Genomic DNA, 23,893 nt, shown 5'->3' with positions numbered 1-23,893 from the left:
CACCGACCACTCTCTCCCTCCGTCTCTTTTATTATCATCAAAACCCTAACTTATTCTGTAATTAATAATGGTAATGGAGATATAAAAAATTATTTCTGAAATCTTAATTGAAATCCAAGTTTCCTTTAAACTTTCTAACAGATTTGACGAAACTCTAACAGATCGCACCACCACAAGGTTAAAGAAAGAGAGGAATAGAGAGAAAGAGAGATGGAGAGAGATCTTGTCGGGTACAAAGAGAGAGGAACTGGGAGAAAGAGAGATTGACTTTACCCCGGAGACAATGAGATCTCGCCTAGAGAGAAGAGTTCGCCGGGAGAGAGAGTTCGCCGGGAGGGAGAGTTCGCCGGGAGAGAGAGGGAGAGAGAGCCGGGAGAGATGGAGAAAGAGAGAATGTTGAGATTAGGTTTTTAAGTTCTTTTTATTAGAGAGAGAAAGCATTGGGTTCTCTGAAATTAGGTTTTTATTGAAAACTACTCATTAAATATGGGTATAATTATATAGGGGTAGAGATGTAAAACGGCTAATTCAGACTTAAAATTTCAGATTTATAAAACAAACATCAAATTTACAAAATAATTCAGCCAATTCAGATTCAGCCAATTCAGTTCAGCCAATTCAGATTCAGACGTATAAAAAAAACAAACACCACCTTAGTCAGATATAGAAGTCTCGTCCTTCTTTTTTTTTGTTGAAAAGTCTCGTCCTTATTAACAAATGTGGACCTATTGGTTTGTAAGGTCCATATTTTTAGTCAGATTTGGTTGGTAGAGAATGGCAAAAGGAACACGATAGGACCATGTCACTTTCTTATAATACACGAAGTACCACTTTTTCTTTTACAACACCCAATATTTTTGTAGATGCATAAGATATCATTTCTTAAATTAGGGGTTACAGAAGACATGCCGATACGTTCAAGATTTGGGTTTTCCAAGTATATGGGTAGAAACTATGCAATTTTTGCAAGTGTTGTATATACTATGTTACAAAATGTGTAGATCTGCCAATAACTATTTAGCCAATTCCAGTAGAAGTGGAATATATCATTTATTGACGTTTAGGAATTATATTCCATGCTCGTATGACAAGTTTAGGGTCTTTGTATACATCTAGAACCCAATATATTTTTTTATGATGATATTTTCCAGACTTTATTTTAATTTGTGTTTTATTCGTGGTGTATTCGTATCATTTTAAATATAATGACTCTAGAATCAATGTTACAAAACTTTTTCTATAAATCTCATGTAGTTAGTTGAAGTTTTTTTTTTTTGGAGATAGGACTCCAAGAGTGGTATTCATGTTCTTTTTTGAGATTGGACTCATGTTTTATTCTTACATCTACTTTATTTATTGCCTAAATCACATGCGATAAATCTTGATGATTAACTGCTTCCACCGAAACTAGATCCCAAAATCACATGAGTTTAAGAGGGAGTGTCCAACCCCTACACCAAAGAAAAGAAAAGGAACAATATTTGTACATGACAAGTGACTAAATTTGTAACTCAAAATTTTTCCTCATCAAATACTTAAATCAACTACTTTATGAAATCTCAATCACTTTAAATTAAAAATATATGTTGCACCACATCAAATTCCTTTTTTTTTTTCGATGATACTGCGCCACATCAATCGTGAGTCACAAGTTCAATCATAAATCAAGTGAATGTAGAGCTTTGAGAAAATGAAGACTTTGAAAAATTTGGTTACTTTTGATAGATAATCAAGTGGTGTCACGCGCTCAACAATATTATCTACAAACATTGTCAAAAGAAATCTCCCGTCTACTAAAAACTTCAATAACGCCAACCACTGGTAGTCCAGTTGGCATATACTCTGCAATGCAGAGGTCCCAAGTTCGATCTTTGCGATTTAGTAACTATCAAAATTGAAATATTTCCATCTAGTCTAGGGTTGTCCCAATATTTTTCCATTTTTTCTAGTGAAGGCATATTATGTACTAGTATATCATTTCAACAAAAAAGAAAAGAAAAAAGGTATATCCTAAAAAGACAAAGGTTGAAGCACCAGAACGTCAGAGTTGCGCCTCTCTCCAAATCTCATACGCTAATAGTACACCTCCCTCTCTCTCTCTTCCAAAATCAAAACCACAAAAGCCCACCTCTATCAAATTGTTCCTGGTTGTTTCCCATTGTCTTTATTCATGGAAGTTGAAAAACCCATCTACATTACTTTCTTGGGTAGCTTCACAAGACCTTCTTACACAGTTTTCTTCTTGATTCTTACTCTTATAGCTGTTTCTCTCCTTCAGATTTCAACTAATTCTAGTTTTCCAATATGGGTTGTTTTCGATTCAAAATCAAGTTTTCCGGCCGACCCACAGAGTTGTTCTTTATTTTTCCGGCAACAACCGTCGAGAAAGGTGGTTATGTCGATTACAGATTTTGGAGGGATTGGAGATGGGAATAGTTCAAATACAGAAGCTTTTAGAAAAGCTTTAGAGTATTTGAAGAGATTTGAAGACAAAGGAGGATCACAACTTAATATCCCAAAAGGAAAATGGGTTACTGGTAGCTTCAATCTTACCAGTAATTTTACCCTTTTTTTGGAATCTGGTGCTGTTATTCTAGGTTCCCAAGTAAGAGAAAAACAGTTCTTATCAGATACAATTGAATCTCTTTCTCTTTCCCTTGTCACCAATTTTCTTGTTGATTTAGTTTAATTTTGCTTGATGGGTTTTCTAAATAATGGGTTTTTCTGCAACTTTAATTGTTCTTATACTTTGAAATTCTCAATTAAAAAGAGAAGAGAAAGAAATATTTTGATTTTTCTAATTTTTTTTTGTATGGTTGGTGTTTGAGAACAGAATCCAGAGGAGTGGCCTCTAATTGATCCATTACCATCTTATGGTAGAGGTAGAGAGAGATTAGGAAGAAGGCATATAAGCCTCATTCATGGTGATTCTCTCTCTAATGTTGTCATTACAGGTAAACCCCCATCTCTCTCTCTCTCTCTCTCAAGATTTTCATGTATTTCTTTAATACTAAATGTATGGACATATTCATGACTCCCCATGAGAGTATTAAATGCAGACATGTGATACTATATTGGACCCATTAATCCATCCAAGTTTCTTTTAGATTTGTAGTTTTGTACATTTATTAATGATTTATGAATGTAAAACTATGGTGCAAATCTCATGAGGCAACCCTACAAGTACTTTGGACTAGTTCTGCTAAAATCATTCAATGCACATTTAGTTTCGTACGAAGATCCGATTAGATCAATCTATGGGTATATCTACGAAGTCTATCATAAAATATCTTGAACCAAACCTTTAGACACTAAACAGTGGAAATGAGGGTCGAGAAGAATGGACATTAGGGATTGCATAAGTTAGTATATATCATACAAGTCTTGATCTAATCCAATTGGCCCTAAATTGGAGATTCAATCATTCGCTTTTCGTCAAGTGCATAGTTGAGCAGATTGTCAGGTTTCAAATCATATTCACTAAAATGTTCTTACCTTTCTAAAGCTGACACTTGATATAGTAGGAGTATCGTGTTGTTAACACAGTTTAATGTTTAAGCAAAAAGAATAATTCCTGAAGTAACAAAAATGTAGTTCTTTTATATCAATATCCCATCTTAGCCTTCCCAAATTGAAGTAAGCAAAGAAACTGACGTAAAGTAGAGTTAGAACTTGCAGATAGATAGCACATTTTACTGTTTCTCCAAATAACATTTGGGCCTCTTAAATGTGGTTGTCAATTTGGTGTTTGGTTGCTTGTTTTAATCTAGCTGGTAAGACACCTAAACCAGTAATGACAGATTTTAATTCTTGCTTATCCATGACAATTTCAATTTCAATCTCGGATACCACAATCAGATACACGAGAATCGACTATCTTTTTCATCAATTTTATTTAGTAATTAAACAAGAATCGACTTTCCTAAAGTTTTTCTCTTTCCCCTTGTTTTGGTTGTTACAGGAGAGAATGGAACCATTGATGGACAAGGGAAGTTTTGGTGGGATCTATGGTGGAACAGAACACTTGAACACACGAGGGGTCACCTTCTTGAACTAATGAATTCGAATAACATTCTCATTTCCAACCTCACCTTCATGAACTCTCCCTTTTGGACCATCCATCCTGTTTACTGCAGGTATGCTCTTACTTAACACCAATTTCTTCTCCTCTCCTCACTCTATAGCAACAATTTATTCGTTCTGTTAGAGGTTGATGGTTTTCCATCTACTGTTGGTCTTCATAATTCATGTGGATTCTATTGGTATCATCAATTTTTGTAGTCCTAGTATAAGATCGCCTCAACATTTCTGTTATTTGTCATTGGTGATTAGATTTAAGCATATACTCTTAGCTCGGATATAAGTCCCTACCTTGTTGACTGTTCATTCCTAAATTCTTATATTTTTTTCCATTTAATGATTCAATAACTTTTGGTTTCAGCAATGTTGTTATCAAAGGAATGACGATTTTGGCTCCTCTAAATTCTCCAAACACAGATGGCATAGATCCAGGTACAAGATAATTCTTATTTGTCTTACTCTTCCATTTTCATGCAACAAATTGTTGATTTTGAAGCAAATAACGATCAACAGATTCAAGCACAAATGTTTGTATTGAAGACTGTTACGTCGAGAGTGGTGATGATCTTGTTGCGATAAAGAGCGGGTGGGACCAATATGGAATCACCATGGCTCGTCCAAGCTCAAATATCGTAGTAAGAAACGTCTCTGGTACAACTCCAACTTGCTCTGGTGTAGGAATTGGAAGTGAGATGTCTGGTGGGATTTTTAACATCCTTATCGAAAATATGCACATTTATAACTCAGCAGCTGGTATTCGAGTAAAAACTGACCGAGGAAGAGGAGGATACATAAACAATATCACGATAACAAATATATCCATGGATAAAGTGAAAATACCTATACGGTTTAGTCGGGGTTCTAACGACCACCCTGATGAAGGATGGAATCGAAATGCATTTCCCATTGTAGAAGGCATTTCTATTAGTAATGTGATAAGTGTAAATACAATAAAAGCACCTGTTTTGGATGGTATAAAGGAATCACCCTTTGAAGGGATTTGTATGAAAAATATCACTCTTTTGGGACTATCTCCTTCCTTGAATTGGCAATGTGAATTTGTTAATGGTTCAGCTTTTCAAGTATCTCCTGAACCATGCCAACAGCTTCAAACTAATGACACTTTATCCTCGTGTCAGAACTCTTTCATGTTCCGAGTTTGAACCATATTTGGATTTGTTTGTATTCGTTCATGTCTGAACTATACCAGATTTGGTTAACTTGACTGGTTTTTGCTCGATGCTTGGAAATGAAGCAAGTTGGAGTACTTTTCCCAAAATATTTGATTCGACTTGAGCAATTTCTACATGCTTTGACGGGTTTGAGGCGATGAAGTTCGTGTGTGTGTATGTATAGCCGAATTCAGCATTCACTACCAAATATAGTTAAAGGTACTTGCTTTTCTTGCCCTGTTTCTAATGTTTCCAGTCCGGGTTTCTGAAATACTCACAGATATCTTTTGATAAAAAAACACAGTGAAAGTAGTACACAAGACTCGTTGCTTCGATTCGATGATGAGTTCCTCATTTATTTTCTCGGGCTTACTGATTTTGTTTATTCAATTATAATGTAGGGCCCCTATAATGTACACATAACTCTACTCAGATTATAGTTTCAGATGCTTCTTTGACATATTTCATTGTGAATCTAGTTGAACTAGTTCTCGAATTGATTTGGATATCGGATACTGCAGAAATTTTGTTATTAGAATTTTGATTATACTGAATGAGAAGGACCCTGAGCTTGTTATTAATGAGAACAAACCCATTCCTGTATCCTTGATTTCCTGCATCTTTGATATTATAGTGATATTTTGCATCTTCATCCTTTCCTGACTATGTTAGAATTATCCAAGTATCTGTCCTTTCGTGACATTCGAACTTCGTTACATCTTGATTGTCGTTTAATTTCTCATGGAACTTGCACGTGGTCTTCATCCTTTCCTGACTATGTTAGAATTATCCAAGTATCTGTCCTTTCGTGACATTCGAACTTCGTTACATCTTGATTGTCGTTTAATTTCTCATGGAACTTGCACGTGCCTAATCTGACCAGTGTGTTCTCTGTGTATCGTTTTGCTCCAAATTGTAGCTACCCACTTGTAGTCATATATTGTTCCTTGTTTATACCTTGTTAGCTTTGCTCCTTTCAAGCTACTCATTCATGATTAATGATAAGTAGAGAGATAACTGTTTCAACCACAACAACGGTGTTAATCTGAATTGCATCATTTCTTACATAAGTTACTATCTCTTTCATTCGATCCTCTCAAGAACCGCCTTCTTGTTAGTCTCTTTAAGTGCATGACTATCGATCATTGGGGCCAACTGCACGCGCCGAACGACCCTCTTTTGCTTTTCTGGTTAGGCTAATGCTCCACGAATGGGACGAGAGCTGACTAGTCTAGTTGTTCGTCTACCAGGGAGCACCGGTCCTATAGAAGTGTATACATAGAGGTTAACTGAGTTAATCTGTAGACACCAATTGCTTGTCTAAACCGTCACAAATCCAAAAAAACGACCATCTTTCCCTTTTCTACGTTGGCCATTCAGAAGTCCACATATTAGATCCATGTAACTTTTTTTACCTTCTCTGAGTAATAGATAAAGATTAACTCATCGATAGCCGACTTAAATTGTGTCGAAAAGAGGTGGAGACATAGGGGCTTACCTTTTTCTCTGTAAGTTTGTGAGAGAACTTATATAAAGTGGTACTTTGCCTTCTGCAAATGGTTCTTTCTTCACTGTGTTTTGTTTTGGCTTGTACTATGAACCGGTGAGAGTTTGGGTCGCATACATTTATCCAACAAGTGGTAAAACTCAATATTCATAATATTATTTTATAAGGATGGAGATGAAACCACATATGAACACAATCACAAACCAAATCTGAAACTTCAAATTCCATAAAACTGGAGATAAACCTAAGTTGCGTTGAACCCTAATTCATTTTTTTTTACTAAAATCACAAAAAAACCTAGCTAATGATATATTAGTACAGGATACTAACAAAATTTAAAGACTCCATTGGCCAAATAAATAATCACTCATTATTTGTATCATTAAATCATTACCAAGAGATGCGTTAAAAGAAAATAAAAGGTCACATACCCTAGTAAAAGAAATAAAAAATACTATTAAACCTAGTAAAGTGCTAAAAATTTCACTGGGTGAAGCTAACCCCAAAATCGAAAGAGAAAGTTCCAAACCCTAGCGAGAAAGTGTAGGTTTGTGTTTCGGAGGAGCTTATCTTCCATTCGTTGTTGTTGGTATTGTATTTCGACATTGTGCTCATGCAATTTTTGATGTAGATGTTCGCGTAGTTCAAACACTATGTCGGTCTTAATCTCCAAATTTTGCGTAAATTCAATGATCGGATCAACAAGCAGGTTATAGTTTACGGTTGGAATATGTTTCAAACATGACTCCGCCGTAAGGCCTAAGTGTTCTAAAGTGATTGCAGAATCCGTAAGCTCATCCCACATCTCAAAATAAGGGGCGAGACTTTCATTAGTGAAGGTATGAGGATTCTCTGCAATAGATGTAGATAATTCTATTACTCTATCCACCATACTATCGGTTCGTCTTAGGGCTTGCATATACTTACCAACTATAAACTCCGGTGAGTATCCTTGCGGTGATTCCGCCATTGATTATCTATCAGTTTTTAGGTTAGAGGCTATGAGAAATCCAAAAGAACACAGAGAAATAAATCAAAGAGGAGGGTTAGTTAGTAGAGCTTTCTTATTTAGGGATTTACCTATTCTTATAGCCCTCATCCATTAATATAGAAACAACTACCTTATTTGAGTCCCAGACGGAATCCCAGATCAACTACAAATAAAACAATTTTTTTATTCAGTTATTTTACATACAACCCCTAACTTTTTACCCGTTTACGGTCTAGCCCCTAAACTTTACCCCTAACTGTTTACCTGTTTACGGTCTAGCCCCTAAACTTTAGTGAAAGACGAATCTGTTTTAAAGTTCAATTCATTTACTATCTATTGAGTACAGCTGGTCTTTCTTCTTAACCATTACCTCATGTTCCTCTGGTAAGATTAAAAAAAAAGCTATTATTTCATAATAATATAAAAAGTCACAAATTAGATTAAACCATCAATATATGGATCATAAATACTTGTTTATAAAAACTTGAAAGACGACGATAACTACTTTTAAAAATTCACGCATACTTCCGTTTTCATTATTAATTGGGAGTACATTTGTGATCTAGATTATATCATGTAACGGTGACCTGATCGAATTGGAAAAAAACGTTAGGCACGCGGAGTTAAGAAATGAGAGAATCGAGAACTCAACAAACAAAGCATTTTTCCATAGAGGATTCACAGGCAGTACCGAAAACCATGTACGAGCTCCTTTGCTAATGGAAAAACAAATTCTATATTAGAGCCTTTTTAATGATAGATTGATAGGTGCCCTTAATATTCCTCAAATACAAAACCTAAATATATTAGGTGCCCTTAATACTCTTCCACATTGCAAATGGTACTCTCTTCAGGGCCTCTTTTTTTTTGCCATGTATAATGAACGGGTGAGAGTTTGGGTCGAACACATTTACACAACAAGTGGCAAAACTCGATATCCATAATGTTTTTTTAGTAAAGGCTGGAGAAGTGGAGATGGACAAGATTTGAAACGTCAAAAACCGGATCTGAAACTTCAAATTCCATAAAACTGAAGATAAACCATTAAGGTTACTTAAATTAGATTTTCGGTAATAAAAATGGTCTTTCGTGATGAAAAATAAGAAAATTTGGGTCCATAAAAATTCAAAACTTGATGAACAACGGTGGTTTAGACGTTTAGTGTACGAATATGTGTTTTTAGAGAGATAAAATGAGTTTTTAAGCAGAGAGAGGTCGAAATCAAAATCAATTCTTGGAAGAAGTCTTTACAGAGGACAGTCTCCGTTTCATTTGAGTATATGAAACCATTTTCAGAAAAATGGTTTTAGCACTTCATATCATGCTCTACGTCATTAGTAATTGAACATGTTGTAAGTGGTAGCAAAATGACTATACATGAGGCATGCATTTAGTGGAACAACAGAATATAAATCTCCTCTGTTACAAAAATTATCTCCGAATAACAAAATTAAGTTATGAAGATCAGAGGCTTCTTAAAGCATTATTTGCCTCAACTCGAACGAAATTACTTGAAGGTTACAAGGCAAATTGTTTAAACCTCGTTAGCTTTGCTCCTTTCTGTAAGGTAATGTAAGTTGGTGAGTCGACCAACCACGCGAAATAGCAAGACTGAGCACCGTGCGAATAGTGGTGCGTTTGACAACCGGGCTGAATGTGTCATCACAGTCGACACCCACTGTTTGGCTTTTCCCATTTACTACCAAACGGGCCTTATGACGTTCTAGAGATCCATCCGCGTGAAACTTGTGTTTGAAAAGCCACATGCATCGTATAACCGGGACATCAGGTGGTCGAGGGACAAGTTCCCACGTATTGTTGGCCAATAGAGCTTCATATTCGTCGGTCATGGCAAGTTTCCAGTTAGGATCGGATAGGGCGGTTAGATGGGATTTCGGTAGAGGTGACATGGTGGGTGAGGTACAGGTATGGAGGGAGTAGGGAAGTTTGGGTTTGAAGATGCCCGAACGTGAGCGAGTTTGCATTTGGTGGGACGGTCCGGGTTGCGGTGGAGTTGCAGATGGGTTAGGGGAGGGGTCAGGTGGGACAGTGTGGTCGATGGGTGGGGTGGATGAGGAGGTGGAGGGAGTGGGTCGGGCTGGTTGTGGAGCGGAGTTGGGTGGGGTAGGGTTTCGGTCCGGGTTTGGTTGGTCGGATGAGGATCGGGCAGTGGGTTGGATAGAGGTAAAATAGGTTGGGTCAAAGAGAAGGGGATTGGGGTCGAGAAAATCGTGGGAGGGTGGAGGTGTTTGAGGGTTGTTCATCGGGAAACTGGTCTCGTCGAAGGTGACATGACGAGAGAAGATGGTTTTGCCCGAGGAGAGTTCAAGACAACGATAACCGCGGAAGTTGGCCGGATAGCCGAGGAAGAGACACGGGGTGGCTCGGTGGGTGAGTTTATTGGGCCGAGTGGCCGAGGTGTTGGGGTAACATAAGCTTCCGAAGACGCGAAGGTGGTCGTAGGAAGGTTCCCGAAGGTACAAGAGGGACAAGGGAGTGCGGTTTTGGTGCAGTTTGGTGGGAAGAATGTTATGAAGGTAGCTGGCTGTATGGAGGGCCTCAACCCAAAAGTTGGAGGGAAGAGAGGCATGGGTGAGAAGGGTAAACATGATTTCGTTAAGACGACGAATCATGCGCTCCGCTTTGCCGTTTTGTTGAGATGTGTGCGGGCAAGAAAAGCGAAGCTGGATGCCATGTTGAGAAGAGAAGTTGTGAAGGTTGGTGTTGTCAAATTCTCCTCCCATGTCACACTGTATAGCTTGGATGGGTAGGCGAAATTGGGTGGTGACGAATTGGTGAAAATGAGTGATTTTGGTGTATGTTTCCGACTTAAAACGGAGGGGATAAACCCATGTGTATTGAGTAAAGTCATCAATAATTACCAAATAATATTTATAGCCCGCATGACTTAACAAAGGTGAAGTGATTTGTGAGTGGTTGCTTCATTGGATGAAGAAGGAGCTTTGTCGGCCATGGGAAGAATGGAGGGTTGAAAGAGCCGATCGAGATCTGGCAAGAAGGGATGGGACGGCAATGGTTTGATCGAAAACAAACCCTAGAAAGCTCTGATACCATGTAAGGTAATGTAAACCCTTGCTTATTTCATTGATCACAATGTGTATATATAGTTACAGTGGAATGGGTTAAATACGGAAATAGCTAAATATACATCGAGATAATTACGGAAGGAAATATAGAGAATATACAATAATGGACCGATAATATTGTGGAATATAATTATCGGCTAACACTTTCATGTTACTCATTGATGATTAATGAAAAATAGAGAAATGACTGTTTCAACGACAACAACGGTGTTAATCTGAATTGCATCATTTCTTACATAAGTTACTATCTCTTGTTCATTTCAGAAACTCCAACTTGCTTCATGCCAACTTCCATTAGCTGTTCAGCTCATGTAAATATCAGCGATACTGTTAGGAATGGCTAAAACTTCAAATTTGGGTCAGAGAGCAAGTACTGCGTTTTGGCTTCTATGCTAAAATCCTAAAATATTGTATGTGAACAATCTTCGAAACTTCTCAACATAACAGAAAACACATGAAAAGAAATTCCACCGTAAATACTAAACTCAAACCGAACATTAATATTTCGATGCTTCATATGCTTATTTGATTAGGTATAACCTGCGAACAAATACTTGACATTAGTCCTATGGGCTAGACAAAGTTGTCAAATGCAAGTCATATATTTCACAAGTATATTGTGTTATTAAAGTCTACTAAATTAGACCTCCCATTATCTATATAACAAAACAGAGTGGTTTTGTGCTGACTAGGACAAAATAAATGTTTGTGAGTAGGACAACATTTTCCATCACCCACTCAAAGAAAGAGGGTAAACAAAACGATGAATCAGGACTATTTATTCCTCTCTATTTTTTAATCTGCATCATTGAAGTAGCTTTAAACGACGAAGAATATGGATCGTTAGAGCAGGTTCAACGACCTCGAATCTGGATCGTTTATCCCTAGCAACTTTAAGGGCTCCTTCCTCATCCTCCCATTGAATAGTGTCGTTACAATCTTTACTCATCCTCAATTAATGACTTCTGTTACCAAAATCGGTCGTTTTTGTGTTTGTATGGGAAGCAAATCTCTCTATCTGTAAAGTCACCATCTTTCTTGTCAACTCCTACCTGGGGTTCGTAGTTCATTTTTTTGTGGCCAAGTTACAATGGAGTGAAATCTGGTAAGTGTCGAATTAGTTTATAAAGTTTCTCTTTATTTGAATTTTTATAGGGTTTCTTATTCTAACCTGATTGTTTAGTAATGGGTTCTCAAAAATACGGGGACTTTGAATTTGATTGTAATCTGGTCAATTAGATGACATCAAATGGATCAATGCATATAGTCAGGGGTTACTTGATATATTTACACCGAAAGCATCTTGGGTCAATAGATTTCCATTTCATGTTGCCTGAATCAATATCATGTTTGCCTTTGGATTTCCATTTCACATAAATTACAAATTTTGGTCCTTCTAAATTTGTTACTTTTTTTACAGTAAGGGGAATCTTGGGCGATTTAATCACCATGAATATCATGTTTGCCTGAATCAGCTGCAGTATCATCTTTACCTTTGGCTGCAGAATTTGTTCTTGCAATAAAATAGGGTAAATAATAAAAAAAAACAACCCTATATTTTTATTTCACTTTCCTTTTGCAATAGAATTAAGTTTATATTAGTTTAATCATGCCAGTTTCTACATTTTGTTACTGTTTTTTTTATGTATTTGGATACTGAATTAACTTCGTGGATCATCCTCCATCTCCTGTACTTGCAGATGAATAAGAGAGTAACAAAAAAATCCAGATTGAGTTTGAGTTCATCAATTGGATCTTTAAATACTTTAACGTTTGTTTTCTTATTTGTTGCACAGAATAGAACTCACGTTAGTCGCGCATTTGATTATATTCCCCTAACAGGTTACCAAATCTACTTTCATCTCATTTAGTAATTATTTTTGAAGTTCTGACCCATTGTGGATTTGTTCCAATTTAATTTCATGTATGCGAGGCGAACGTTTTTATTGATAGAATTTTTTGTTGTTTTTCATTTTCATATATTCCAATGTTATCACTATTGCTACCCAAGCAGTGCTACCCAATTGAGAAGAAGAGCCCAAATGGAAAGTGATACATTATGATACACAAGATTCAATATTTATTTTCAATGAGAAACAGTGTTCTCTATGAAGTTTTCGTGATGTCGTTCTTGATGGAACAAACAGGAGGTAAATCTTTGAAAGGAAAAGAACGGGTAAGTTCAACAGGCTCTACTTCCTTACTGATCAAACTAAACTCAAGTGTCACTCTCTCTTATATCATGATCTAACTAATAAATAGGATTCACTGTTTCCGAAAAGTAGGGATACAAAATTTTGTATCAGAAACATTAGATTATATTTTGTATACCCTATTTTGAGTGAAATTGTTATCTAAAGTTCTTTTCTGATTTAATAAAATACCTATCAGCGCTCCTTCATGAGTTATTTTAAACTTCAAGTCAAATTTTATATCGGGTTGAGAGAAAAAAACATACATTACCTCAACTATCGCGTTGAGAAAAGAAACATATACTACCTCAACTTTTATGTCATTTTCTTCTTTGAGAAACCCACTTTATGTTTGTAAACATTTCTGATCTGGTCATCTTTGCAGGCACTTGACTTGGATAAACGAGTGATTGCCCATAATCCATCACACTTAGGACAATGTGGAAGAAATAAATGCATTTTATGATGCGCCCAAAAGAAAATGTAATTCTTCAAATAGGTAAAAAATAAATAACCTCCAATTCCTCTTGCAGATAACAAAAGAATTCTTTGTTCCTTTACTTATATGATGATAGTAGTCCTAAGGTTATCCAGTAATGAAAACCTACATTATAATGCAATGAAAAATGAATCTCTCTTCCATTTTATTTTCTTTCTTTCTATGTAATTATTATTTCTATCCATTTGAGTCAATGAGAAAAATTAGAACTTGTGATGGGATCTATTTGAGTGAGAATTTGATATCTAAATTGCATTTTTTCGTGTTGAAAAAATCATTTTTGTTTCTTAATCATTCGTATAGGATTTTATGAAGATCTGCTTGATGATATGAGCGAGTGAGAGCTTCAATACCCATGACAGTATAATTGATTCATGGTAACCGAAGTTTTCTTTCCGAATTTGGTTCAACATAATTTGGTTAAATGAGGACAATCGGAGAATTACTATGAACAACAACAAAAACATCAATGCAGAGTATATTAGCATTGGACTTATGGTTGACGATTTTTTGTTGTTTCGAGAATTGTGATCAGACATATTCATGAAAAGAATTTGAATCTAAAATAATTTATGATTGTGCTTAAATCGCTCACTGCCCATTTCTATTGTGCAGGTGGTGTGCACGTTGAAAGAACTATGATGTGAAATGTGGAATATTCTATTTTTTCATGTACTACTGAGTTCTTGCTTGCATTATTTTCCTTGAAAAATGCATCAATTTTTCTCCTTAAGCCGCTTCCTGAAGGTTCTTATCCTCAGCTCACTTCATGACAATTTTTTCCATTTTATTCCAGAAAATTCTCTTAGCCCTTGAGGCATAAAATTCATTGACCTATTTCTCTCCAACAACGTAGGCACTTTTTCGACGTTCTATATTTTTCTTCTCTATTTCTTAGTAATTAGTAAGATTTCTTTCTTGAGTTTTAAATTAGTCATTTGTTGTTTATTGTTATGTATGCTGAAACATAGATTTAAGCATATTTTTGCAGATTTATCTTCCCAACAAAGTTATCTATCGTTGTGGTTTCTTACGTAATTTTCACAAGTTTGTGCAGGCTCAGGTTCCCTTTTTCGTAGGATGGGTAGTCAGTCGTACAATACACTTACCATGAATTTGTGTATAGATTGTTGTTATATTGTCCTTGAAGTGAACTCACAAGATATTGCTGCCATGTTGTTTTGAAGGAAAGGTTAGTTTTGATTTTGATTTCCAGAATAACACAGTTATAGCGTGTTGTGCTATATTGCTTTAAGAAGCACAAATTTTCACTCTTATTAGTATGAAACATCATTTAATAATCTCAGGTTTAGATAATAATACTTAGAGATACCAATATTGTGAAAGTAAGACAAAGTAGAGATTGTGGTTGAACACTTGAACCGCGATTTTATTTCAGTGGAGTCGCAAATCGATCATTGAAGTAGCTATCATAATATTGAAAATGGTTGTTCATCTAACAAAATGGTCGTTTATTAGAATTGTGGAAAATGGTTGTATGTCAAGAAAATTGTTACTTGTCCGCAAGCACGGTCAAACCCAAAACCTCTTATTGGAGGGTTTAATTTAGGTTTATGGACGAAAACTACAATACTTAATACGAATTAAGCACTCAAAGAGTAGATAGCTATAAAACGTACTCGATCTGCTTTGTATCTATAAAAATAGACAAAGTTTGGAAACAATCTCAAATTGACCAAGAGAGACAGATAGATGGCCAAAGCCCCTTTTGCTAGGGTCTTATTGTTAGTATTTTTAATACTAATTACTAATGTGGACTAATATATGTATTAATTACATAATACATGTTATTTCACTTAAGGGTCCCAAAAGGTGATCTAATCAATTTATACATTATGGACCATAAAATATCAGTTTGAAGTGTGGGGAGCGTATTAGCAATATGTCATGTGTAGAGCCCTCAAAAGTAATTATCAAAGAATAATGGGCTCTTTAATAATTACTTGGGTAACTGCTAGTAACTACCTAGGCAGTTCCCATATTATTCAGGGCAAATCCCTAAACCAGAGAAGAGAGACGTGATTTTCCCAACTCCCATTTTTGAGAAATCAGAAACAATGTCTATTCTCAAGGTTTAGAAGATATTGTCCAAATCTTAGGGTTAACAAGGAAATCTAATGTATCTTCAAGCTATGGAGTCGGGTAAGTACCTGAAACCTTTTACATCTCTTTAATTCATCTAATAGTGATCTTGGTTTAATTTCATTACTTGTGTTTTGTTATTTATATGCATAAGTAATGAATTTTCCATCAAGTGGTATCAGAGCCACTATTTGTATGAATTTTGAGATGATTTTATGTGTTATGTTCACCATGTTTGTGATGTTTAAGATATTTCGTAAGAAACTGTTTTGCTTTTAGTTTATCCCTAAATCCGTTTATTTCTGCAAATATTTGGGAGATTTAATTCTCTGTTGGATTATCTTCTTAGGTTTGTGTTGGGAGAGATAAAATATAAGTAGTTATTATTTCCTTAATTTCCTCTCCCATCATTTATGAGTTGAATGTTTCATTAGTTAACAGGATATTTTAGGTAGATTATATATAACCAATTTTAAATTTTATTTCTCTGATTAGGTTATTTACAGAGAAAATATTGGTTAGTATAATTTTATTTTTTTTTAAGATTCTGTCAACTATTTTGGGTTCAACTATTTTTGGGTCAGAGAAATATTGATTAGGTTTTAATTTATCCATTCCATAATCTCTCTTATTCGGTTGTTTAGAGAGATAATTGGGTTCAATTAATTCCTCCTAACATGGTTTTTTTTCACTAAATCAAATTTGTTTAGAGAAATTTTGATACCATTACAATTGCTTTAGATACTGGAGGTATTAAACGTTATCATACATATATATCAGGCAATAAATATAGTAGTTTCTAGTGTGGGCGCCCATAGCAATTACCGAGGATGCCTAGAGCAACATGGGTGTATATAGCGTTGGCGGGTGCCAACAGCACCGGTTGGGTGCCTATAGCAATAGAGTGTTGTGTGGATTTATCCCACAGGTTGGGCGCCTATAGCAATTGTGGGGTGCCTATAGTTTTGGGGCGCCTGTAGCACTTGGTGTTAATCGTTTTGGGTGCCTTTAGTAGTTAGTTTGGGTGCTCGTAACAGAAATTTTGGATGCATACAACATCATATTTGGGCACTTGTAGACCTCTAATTACTCATTTTGGAGTAATGTATGTATCTCACGTCAATGCACTTGTTCTATTTGTAATCCATGAATTGTGAGTTATTGTTGAGTGCCTTAATTGGGTGTTTGAAGGCACCACAACATGTTTCTACTACTAAATAATGCACATATGATTTTTGGTTTATCGTTAATTATGGTAATTTGACGATGATTTCATGCATATGTGTACCTTGAATTATCAACCTTTAGTGGATATAATATCTATGTTGATATATGCTTAATAAGTAATAAGAAACATGATTAAGTGATTATATGTCAATAATCATTAAACATAAGGTTAGGCTATTGATTAATCTTGCACAAAATATTATGATTTTAATTTTTGTCAAGAACTTAGATGGTTATTGCATTAATTATGGGATTGAACTGACATGTCGCCAAAGTGACCTCTGTCGGGTAAAATACCATAGTTGGTGTAGATAAACATGTCTTAGTCCATGTGAAGTGATCGGCCCAAAGGAAGGTTACTTTGACAGGTCTAAGGGAAGCCTTAAATTGCCTTATGACTAAGATATGTGATATATTTAGGTGTCATGCGAGTATTGTGTCGGTCCAAAGAAAGGCACAACACTTGGCAGATCTTGTATCAATATCAGAGAGTATCACTAGTAAGTTATTATCTCTGTCCAAAGACTAGGTAGTAATGTTACACTTGATATCTTGAAATGGGCCCACAAATTGCAATATTTTGTTAATTGCTAATTTTTATGCATGATTTTATTGAACTCTAATATGAGCATGTGTATTTTATTGTCTTTTGTATTTAGTATCATCTATATCTGCCAACATAAACAACATTCCGGTGCTTAACGGCATTAACTTTAAGAAATAGAAGAAGCACGTGATGACTGTGCTTGGTTGCATGGATCTTGACATTGCTCTTAGGATGGATCGCCCAATGCCTCTGTCCAGCTTAAGTACTACTGAACAGAAGGTTGTTATGGAAAAAATGGGAGAGATCTGATCGGATGAGCCTGATGATCATGCAAAACTCAATTCCAGACTCGATAAGCAGTGGACTGACTAAGGCGAGTGCTAAGGAGTTCCTCAAGCAACTCTCTGATTGCTTTTCAGCGAGTGAGAAAGTAGAGACAAGCACTACATTATCTAAGCTTGTCACCATGCGGTATAACGGTGAGGGGAACATACGGGAGTACATTATGAATATGTCTAACCTGATGACCAAACTCAGGGAACTAAGACTTGTATTGTCAAGACATACTTGTTCATTTGGTCCTCATATCTCTTCCTGTTCAGTATAACACACTTAAGATCTCCTATAATTCTCAAAAGGAGAAGTGGAGCTTGAACGAGCTCATTGCACATTGTGTTCAGGAAGAAGATAAGATTAACCAGGAAAAGACAGAAAGTGCTCACCTAGCATCAACTTCAGGAGTAAAAAGGCTAGATAAGCAAAAGAAGGATAAAGGTATAGCAAACACAATAACTTCACAAGTCAAAGGCAAGAGAAATTTGGATTCCAGGCATTCCTGTTTCTTTTGCAAAAGGACTGGTATCGTGAAGAAAATGTGTTATGAATACGCCGCTTGGCGTGCTAAGAAAGGTTTGCCTCCACTATTGAAAGTCGATTGATGGTGAAAGATACATCTTTGTGGGTTGTAGAACAACCTTGCAGTTGGAAGCAATCAGTGTTTGTTTTATTTGTAGTTCAATTACGTACTGATTGTTATTTGAATTTAGAAGAAACTTTTCATGTACCGTCATTCAGACGGAACTAATTTCTATTTCCTTTTGGACAAATTTGGTTTTAATTGTTCAATTGAAATAGATCATTTAATGTTTCTTTAAATTCTAATATTGTGGATTATAGTACTTAAATTGATTAAAGATATATAATCAAACACCATAAAGGCGAATGTGGAGTCAGGCAAAGATATTTGGGGTTCATTCCCTTAGGTATCGTGGAATGACAAACATTGTCTTGTCTGCTTCAATAATGACTCGTCGCATTAGGAATACCTTTACTGGAAGCAGTTTGATCGCTCAAAATAAAGAGATTGTGTTTGAAGATGAGTATGCAAATATTCGTCTTAAAGTCACGACTGACAATAACTAAATTTTTTTGGATACAGTTATTGTTCAGCCTGTGAATTAAAGTATTTAATCAGATACAACCATGTTGGTTAATCCCACATTTAGTGAACAACCTTTTCTCGTACTAGTTAATAAAGAACCTCTAAAAGAAACAGAGGAATAGCTAGAGAGATTATGGTTGACATTAACGACCTTGAATTAAGGAACCACTTAGGAGATCCACTATGACTTTGTTGTCTATCTTAATGAGCACAATTATGACTTAAGGTTTGAAGTATTTAACTTCTCCTAGTGAAGTCAAAATGAGCTCAAAAATCTGATGACTGAATTGAGCTCATGAAAGGAGAGTTGAAGTCTATGGACGACATTAACATTAGGATCTTGTCGAGTTACCTGTAGGGTGAGATCAATTGGTTGTAAATGAATTTACGAAACCAAAAGGACTCAAAAGGTAACATCGAAAGATATAAAGCACGTCTAGTCGTCAATGACTTTACTCATAAGGGAGGATTAAACTTCGAAGAGGTATTCTCACCTGACTTTACGAAGTATTCTTTAAGTCAAATAAATTGTACCAAAATTTTGATGAGGTATTTCCTCTTTAGGTTCTATGAGGAAAATATCATCGATCAGTGCATATATCTCAAGATCAGTGGGAGTGAATTTATGATCCTAGAACTATATGTAGGTGTGGTTCTACTAGCAAACACTGATATAGGATTGTAGCATTAGACCAAGGGCTTTCTCTCAAGCGAATTTAAAATGAAAGACCTTGGAAATGCTTCTTATGTTTTGGGTATTCAGATAGACCAAGATCACCCTAAGGACACTCTTGGTCTTTCCCAAAAGGCCTATATCGTTAATTTCTCTATGGCATCCAGAAATATTCGCTAGGAGATACGTCAGTGAATAATGACGGTTTAGTTTGCTCCAACTTGTGAAGTTCGATCTTGAGAAGGAAACTGAGACAATCCAAAACTCGTCTGTGGTTGGAAGTCTCATGCATGCACAAGTTTGTACATGTTCGGATTTGACACTTGTTGAAGGAATGTTGGGTAGATATCCAAGTAACCCAAGGCTAGACCGTTGAAAGGTCATCCAACGGGTTATGTGATAACTGCAAAAGAGCGAAAGATTACATGCTCACTTTTGAGGAGAACCGAGAGAGATCATGGGTTGCTCCGATGCGGATTTGTTGGATATCTTTATCATAAGAAATCCAGGTCAGGTTACATTTTTGTGGTGGTTGGAAGGGTTAATTATTGGAAAGTGTAAAACAATCCCTATGACCTTCTCGACCATGAAAGCAGAGTTCTTAACATGCTTTCAAGCATCAATCATGCAATTTGGCTTTGAAATTTTGTCTTTAAGTTAAAAAGTGGTCGGATACGTAAAACGACCAATGAGGATCTAACATGACGATTAGGCAGCTGAGTTGTACTTAAATAACAACAAAAGCTCTTCAAAGTCCAAATACATTGGTATGCAGTACCTTGCGGTAAAAGATAACGTTCAGAGTCTTTTGGTATCCCTTGAGCACATTGACACAAACTCCAATATGGTGAACCACTCACTAAAGATTTACCGCCTAAAGATTTTCAGCAAGTATGTGGTTTATATCGGGATTCTAGGATCCCATTGATTAGTGGGAGTTTGTTGTCTTAATTTTTTGGATCCATTTGGTTGTGCTCATTGGAAATGTTTGGTTTCTTGTATTGACCTTACGTTGTTTCGGAAATTATGTATTATTTTTGGTACTCTGAACATAAGGATATCAACTTTCTATTGAGGACACCATTGGGAGAAAGTTGGACTCTGTGGAGTCATTGGATTAGTTGGAAATAGACATGTTTAAGATCACAATTGCATGCAATTTCCATGCTACACATCCACACTTGATCTATGTTGTTGATTACGTTAGTAATGTGACCATTAAAGGTTTAGTCATGAACTAATGCGACGAACGCCGTTTTGATCCCTTGCTAATGTGATTAATGAACCAGATTGTACGTGATATTTGAAGTCGTGAAATAACAATTTTTGTGCACACTAAGGTTCTTGTATTATGTAATTCGAGAAACATATAAAGTCCAAGTGGGAGATTGTTAGTATTTTTAATACTAATTACTAATGTGGACTAATATATGTATTAATTACATAATACATGTTATTTCACTTAAGGGTCCCAAAAGGTGATCTAATCAATTTATACATTATGGACCATAAAATATCAGTTTGAAGTGTGGGGAGCGTATTAGCAATATGTCATGTGTAGAGCACTCAAAAGTAATTATCAAAGAATAATGGGCTCTTTAATAATTACTTGGGTAACTGCTAGTAACTACCTAGGCAGTTCCCATATTATTCAGGGCAAATCCCTAAACCAGAGAAGAGAGACGTGATTTTCCCAACTCCCATTTTTGAGAAATCAGAAACAATGTCTATTCTCAAGGTTTAGAAGATATTGTCCAAATCTTAGGGTTAACAAGGAAATCTAATGTATCTTCAAGCTATGGAGTCGGGTAAGTACCTGAAACCTTTTACATCTCTTTAATTCATCTAATAGTGATCTTGGTTTAATTTCATTACTTGTGTTTTGTTATTTATATGCATAAGTAATGAATTTTCCATCACTTATGTCTTATTTTAATTTTTTTTGACAAAAATTATGGGTGTAAAGGAATTAGTATATTAACTCCAATGGGTGAATTCTTGTGTTTCTGAAGGTTTTTCCTATTCAACTTCCCTCAAATCCGAAGACCATTGTTTCAAACACATTATGAAAAGATCAAAGAATGGAAGACAAAAGAAATCTATCTTCATTGATATTTTTAAAGGCAGTGTTTGGGTTGCACCTCAAGAGTCTACAACTATAAAGAATAAAAGATCAAGGGAAATCTGACCTAACAACTAAGAATGTATAGCCTGGAAGCTTTTGAAATTATTTCAGATACAAACTTATGTTAAAGCTCTCTAATGTTTATTCTCGGTTTTGTAGGTAAAAGACATATTGTTGTGATTCGTGGTTTCCATTTACAAAGAGTTGTCTTGAGAGCGTTTTGCAAAAAGAGATAAAGCTACTGCTCTTCTCTTGGTGACGAAACTGCAATAAAAGAATCTCAATATTTTTTTTCACCTTCTGGTTTGGGTCGTCGTGATGCATAAGTCCGAAAGATTTGTACAAGTGGATCATGATAATGCTTGACGCTTACTAATTGAATAAAGAAGAATCTGATATTAGTAAAGTGGGAGAACTGAACCTACCAGTTGTGATGCAAAGGTTGTTAACGATTGAAGGAGACAATGGAAGAAGGATTGTTGAAAAAGCGAATGCGTGGGGCAGAAGACTTTGAATCAAAAGATCACTGAATTACTTCGTTCTTACTAAGAACAAAGTTATGTGAAGGAAAATAGTAGTTCATGGTAATTAGGAGGTGGGGTATTGACATATCAAATTTGACCAGGAAACATCCAATGTTCGTCTAAACAAGGTCGGTTATGTTCCATCGAGTTACATGGGTTGAAAGAAATGAGGCTTTTGATTTTGGCAATCACTATATCAAAGTTTTGTTAAGGTTTAGCTCCGGTTGGTGTAATCTCATCAACTAATGTACAATAAGTTCATCCCTTTTGGGCCTCAATGGTATTTCCATCTCAGTTATCCCTAATTTACAATCTTAAATATGAAATTCTCATAATCATGTTTGCGTTTCATTAAGATTTTTCTTCATTTTGATATTATGGAATGGATAATAAAAATCATCATAAAAAATGTATGCATTTCTTCGAGTGTCCTAGAAGTTACATTTATGTTTGAAATTTTATTTTTTACCGTGCCGTAGGCACGGGCTATACCTAGTTGTACATAAATGATATCACAATTCACAACCTCCCTTTAACACACTTCAACAAAAAAAAAAAAAGAACCTCCCTTTAACACATTGGTTGATGCCAGGGAACTGTCTCATCATCCATCCATCCCCATCTCATATGTTATATAGATTGCATCATCTCCATCTCATTTGTGATATGGATTGCTATTTTGGGGACGACCATTCTATCTTTTAAGTTATTGACTTTTCAATATGTTTCTTGCTAAGTTCTTTTGGCGACCAATAAAAGTCAACATAATTAACTCTTAAAATATCAGTTAGATCTATTTAGACAAATCTAATACCATATTTAAAATACAAAAAAATAATGTAAACTCACATATCTAAAGCTTAAATACTTAGGTGCTGTTTGTTTTTTTTTAATTTTCAGGTCTGAAATCTGAATTGGACTCAATTCAGATTTCAGATGTTTGTTTTTTACATTTATGTAAATCTGAAATTTCGTCTGAGTGGATTGCATGTCTGAATGGGCTGAATAATGGTCCATTCTTTTCAGACATAAAAACAAGTCTGAAAATGAAACCCAACATCTGAAAAGTTACGAAAGACATATATACCCCTGTTTAAATCTAAAATACATAATTATATCCTTCTTCTTCCTTGTCCTCCTTATCCACCACCACCAAAAATCACACCAGCACCACCACCAAAAACCACACCAGCACCACCACATGACAGACCGCACCACCACTAAAAACCACACCAGCACCACCACATGACAGACCGCACCACCACTGAAAACCAAATCGCATCACCACACAACAAACGACACCAAATCGCACCACCACAAACCGATCTTTGGTTAGAGAGACTGAGGAAGAGAGGGAGACGAACCCTCGCCGGATCTGGCGAGGGCTTAAAGTTGCCGATCGGTTAAAGGGAAATAGAGAGAGAGAGAGAGAGATATAAATTGAAGCTACTACCTTCGTAGATCTGTCGAAAAAATATCCATTAGAAGTAACAAGTAACGGAACACAACTACCTTGAAGCTATTAGTATTCGCCATTGTCAGATTTACTAATTTTGTGAGGGTGAAGAAGAAGAAGAGAGAGAGAGAGAGAGTCCCTACCCTCTCTTTTATCTTTGATTTTCTTCCTAAAAAACTCTATAGAATAATCCTGCCTTCTTTGATTCTTCCATTACTAATCCAATATATCAATACCCATATCTCAAAA

General features: G+C 35.8%; 1 protein-coding gene and 1 long non-coding RNA gene across 4 annotated transcripts; both read left to right on the top strand.

The window, feature by feature from the left end:
* Nucleotides 1–1,922: 1,922 nt before the first annotated feature.
* Nucleotides 1,923–5,855, top strand: LOC147569438 (Pectin lyase-like superfamily protein). 2 transcript variants are annotated; one of them, XR_015231266.1, is made up of 6 exons: nt 1,923–2,605; nt 2,834–2,954; nt 3,962–4,136; nt 4,442–4,512; nt 4,594–5,471; nt 5,557–5,855. XR_015231266.1 is itself a non-coding variant. In XM_086655929.1 (5 exons), the coding sequence occupies exons 1-5, from the start codon at nt 2,171–2,173 to the stop codon at nt 5,241–5,243; spliced, it is 1,452 nt and encodes a 483-aa protein (XP_086512055.1). In that variant the 5' UTR covers nt 1,923–2,170; the 3' UTR covers nt 5,244–5,855. The 2 variants fall into 2 exon arrangements, 1 of the variants encoding a protein (XP_086512055.1); XM_086655929.1 differs by having other exon boundaries at nt 4,594–5,855.
* A 5,653-nt stretch (nt 5,856–11,508) lies between these two features.
* On the top strand, nt 11,509–22,520 carry LOC147569437 (uncharacterized). Of its 2 annotated transcripts, XR_015231265.1 has the most exons (10): nt 11,509–11,962; nt 12,278–12,386; nt 12,558–12,699; nt 12,872–13,033; nt 13,435–13,548; nt 14,164–14,295; nt 14,405–14,452; nt 14,606–14,740; nt 21,552–21,743; nt 21,824–22,520. It is a non-coding gene; the product is annotated as an uncharacterized LOC147569437 (long non-coding RNA). The 2 variants fall into 2 exon arrangements; XR_015231264.1 differs by lacking the exon at nt 14,405–14,452 and having other exon boundaries at nt 11,708–11,962.
* Nucleotides 22,521–23,893: the final 1,373 nt, after the last annotated feature.

This window comes from Eschscholzia californica, unplaced genomic scaffold, assembly GCF_041429995.1.
Source record: "Eschscholzia californica isolate CP2 unplaced genomic scaffold, dmEscCali1.0.p SCAF_1, whole genome shotgun sequence".
In the NCBI taxonomy this organism is placed as follows: domain Eukaryota; kingdom Viridiplantae; phylum Streptophyta; class Magnoliopsida; order Ranunculales; family Papaveraceae; genus Eschscholzia; species Eschscholzia californica.
This window is presented reverse-complemented; position numbering and strand designations above follow the sequence as displayed.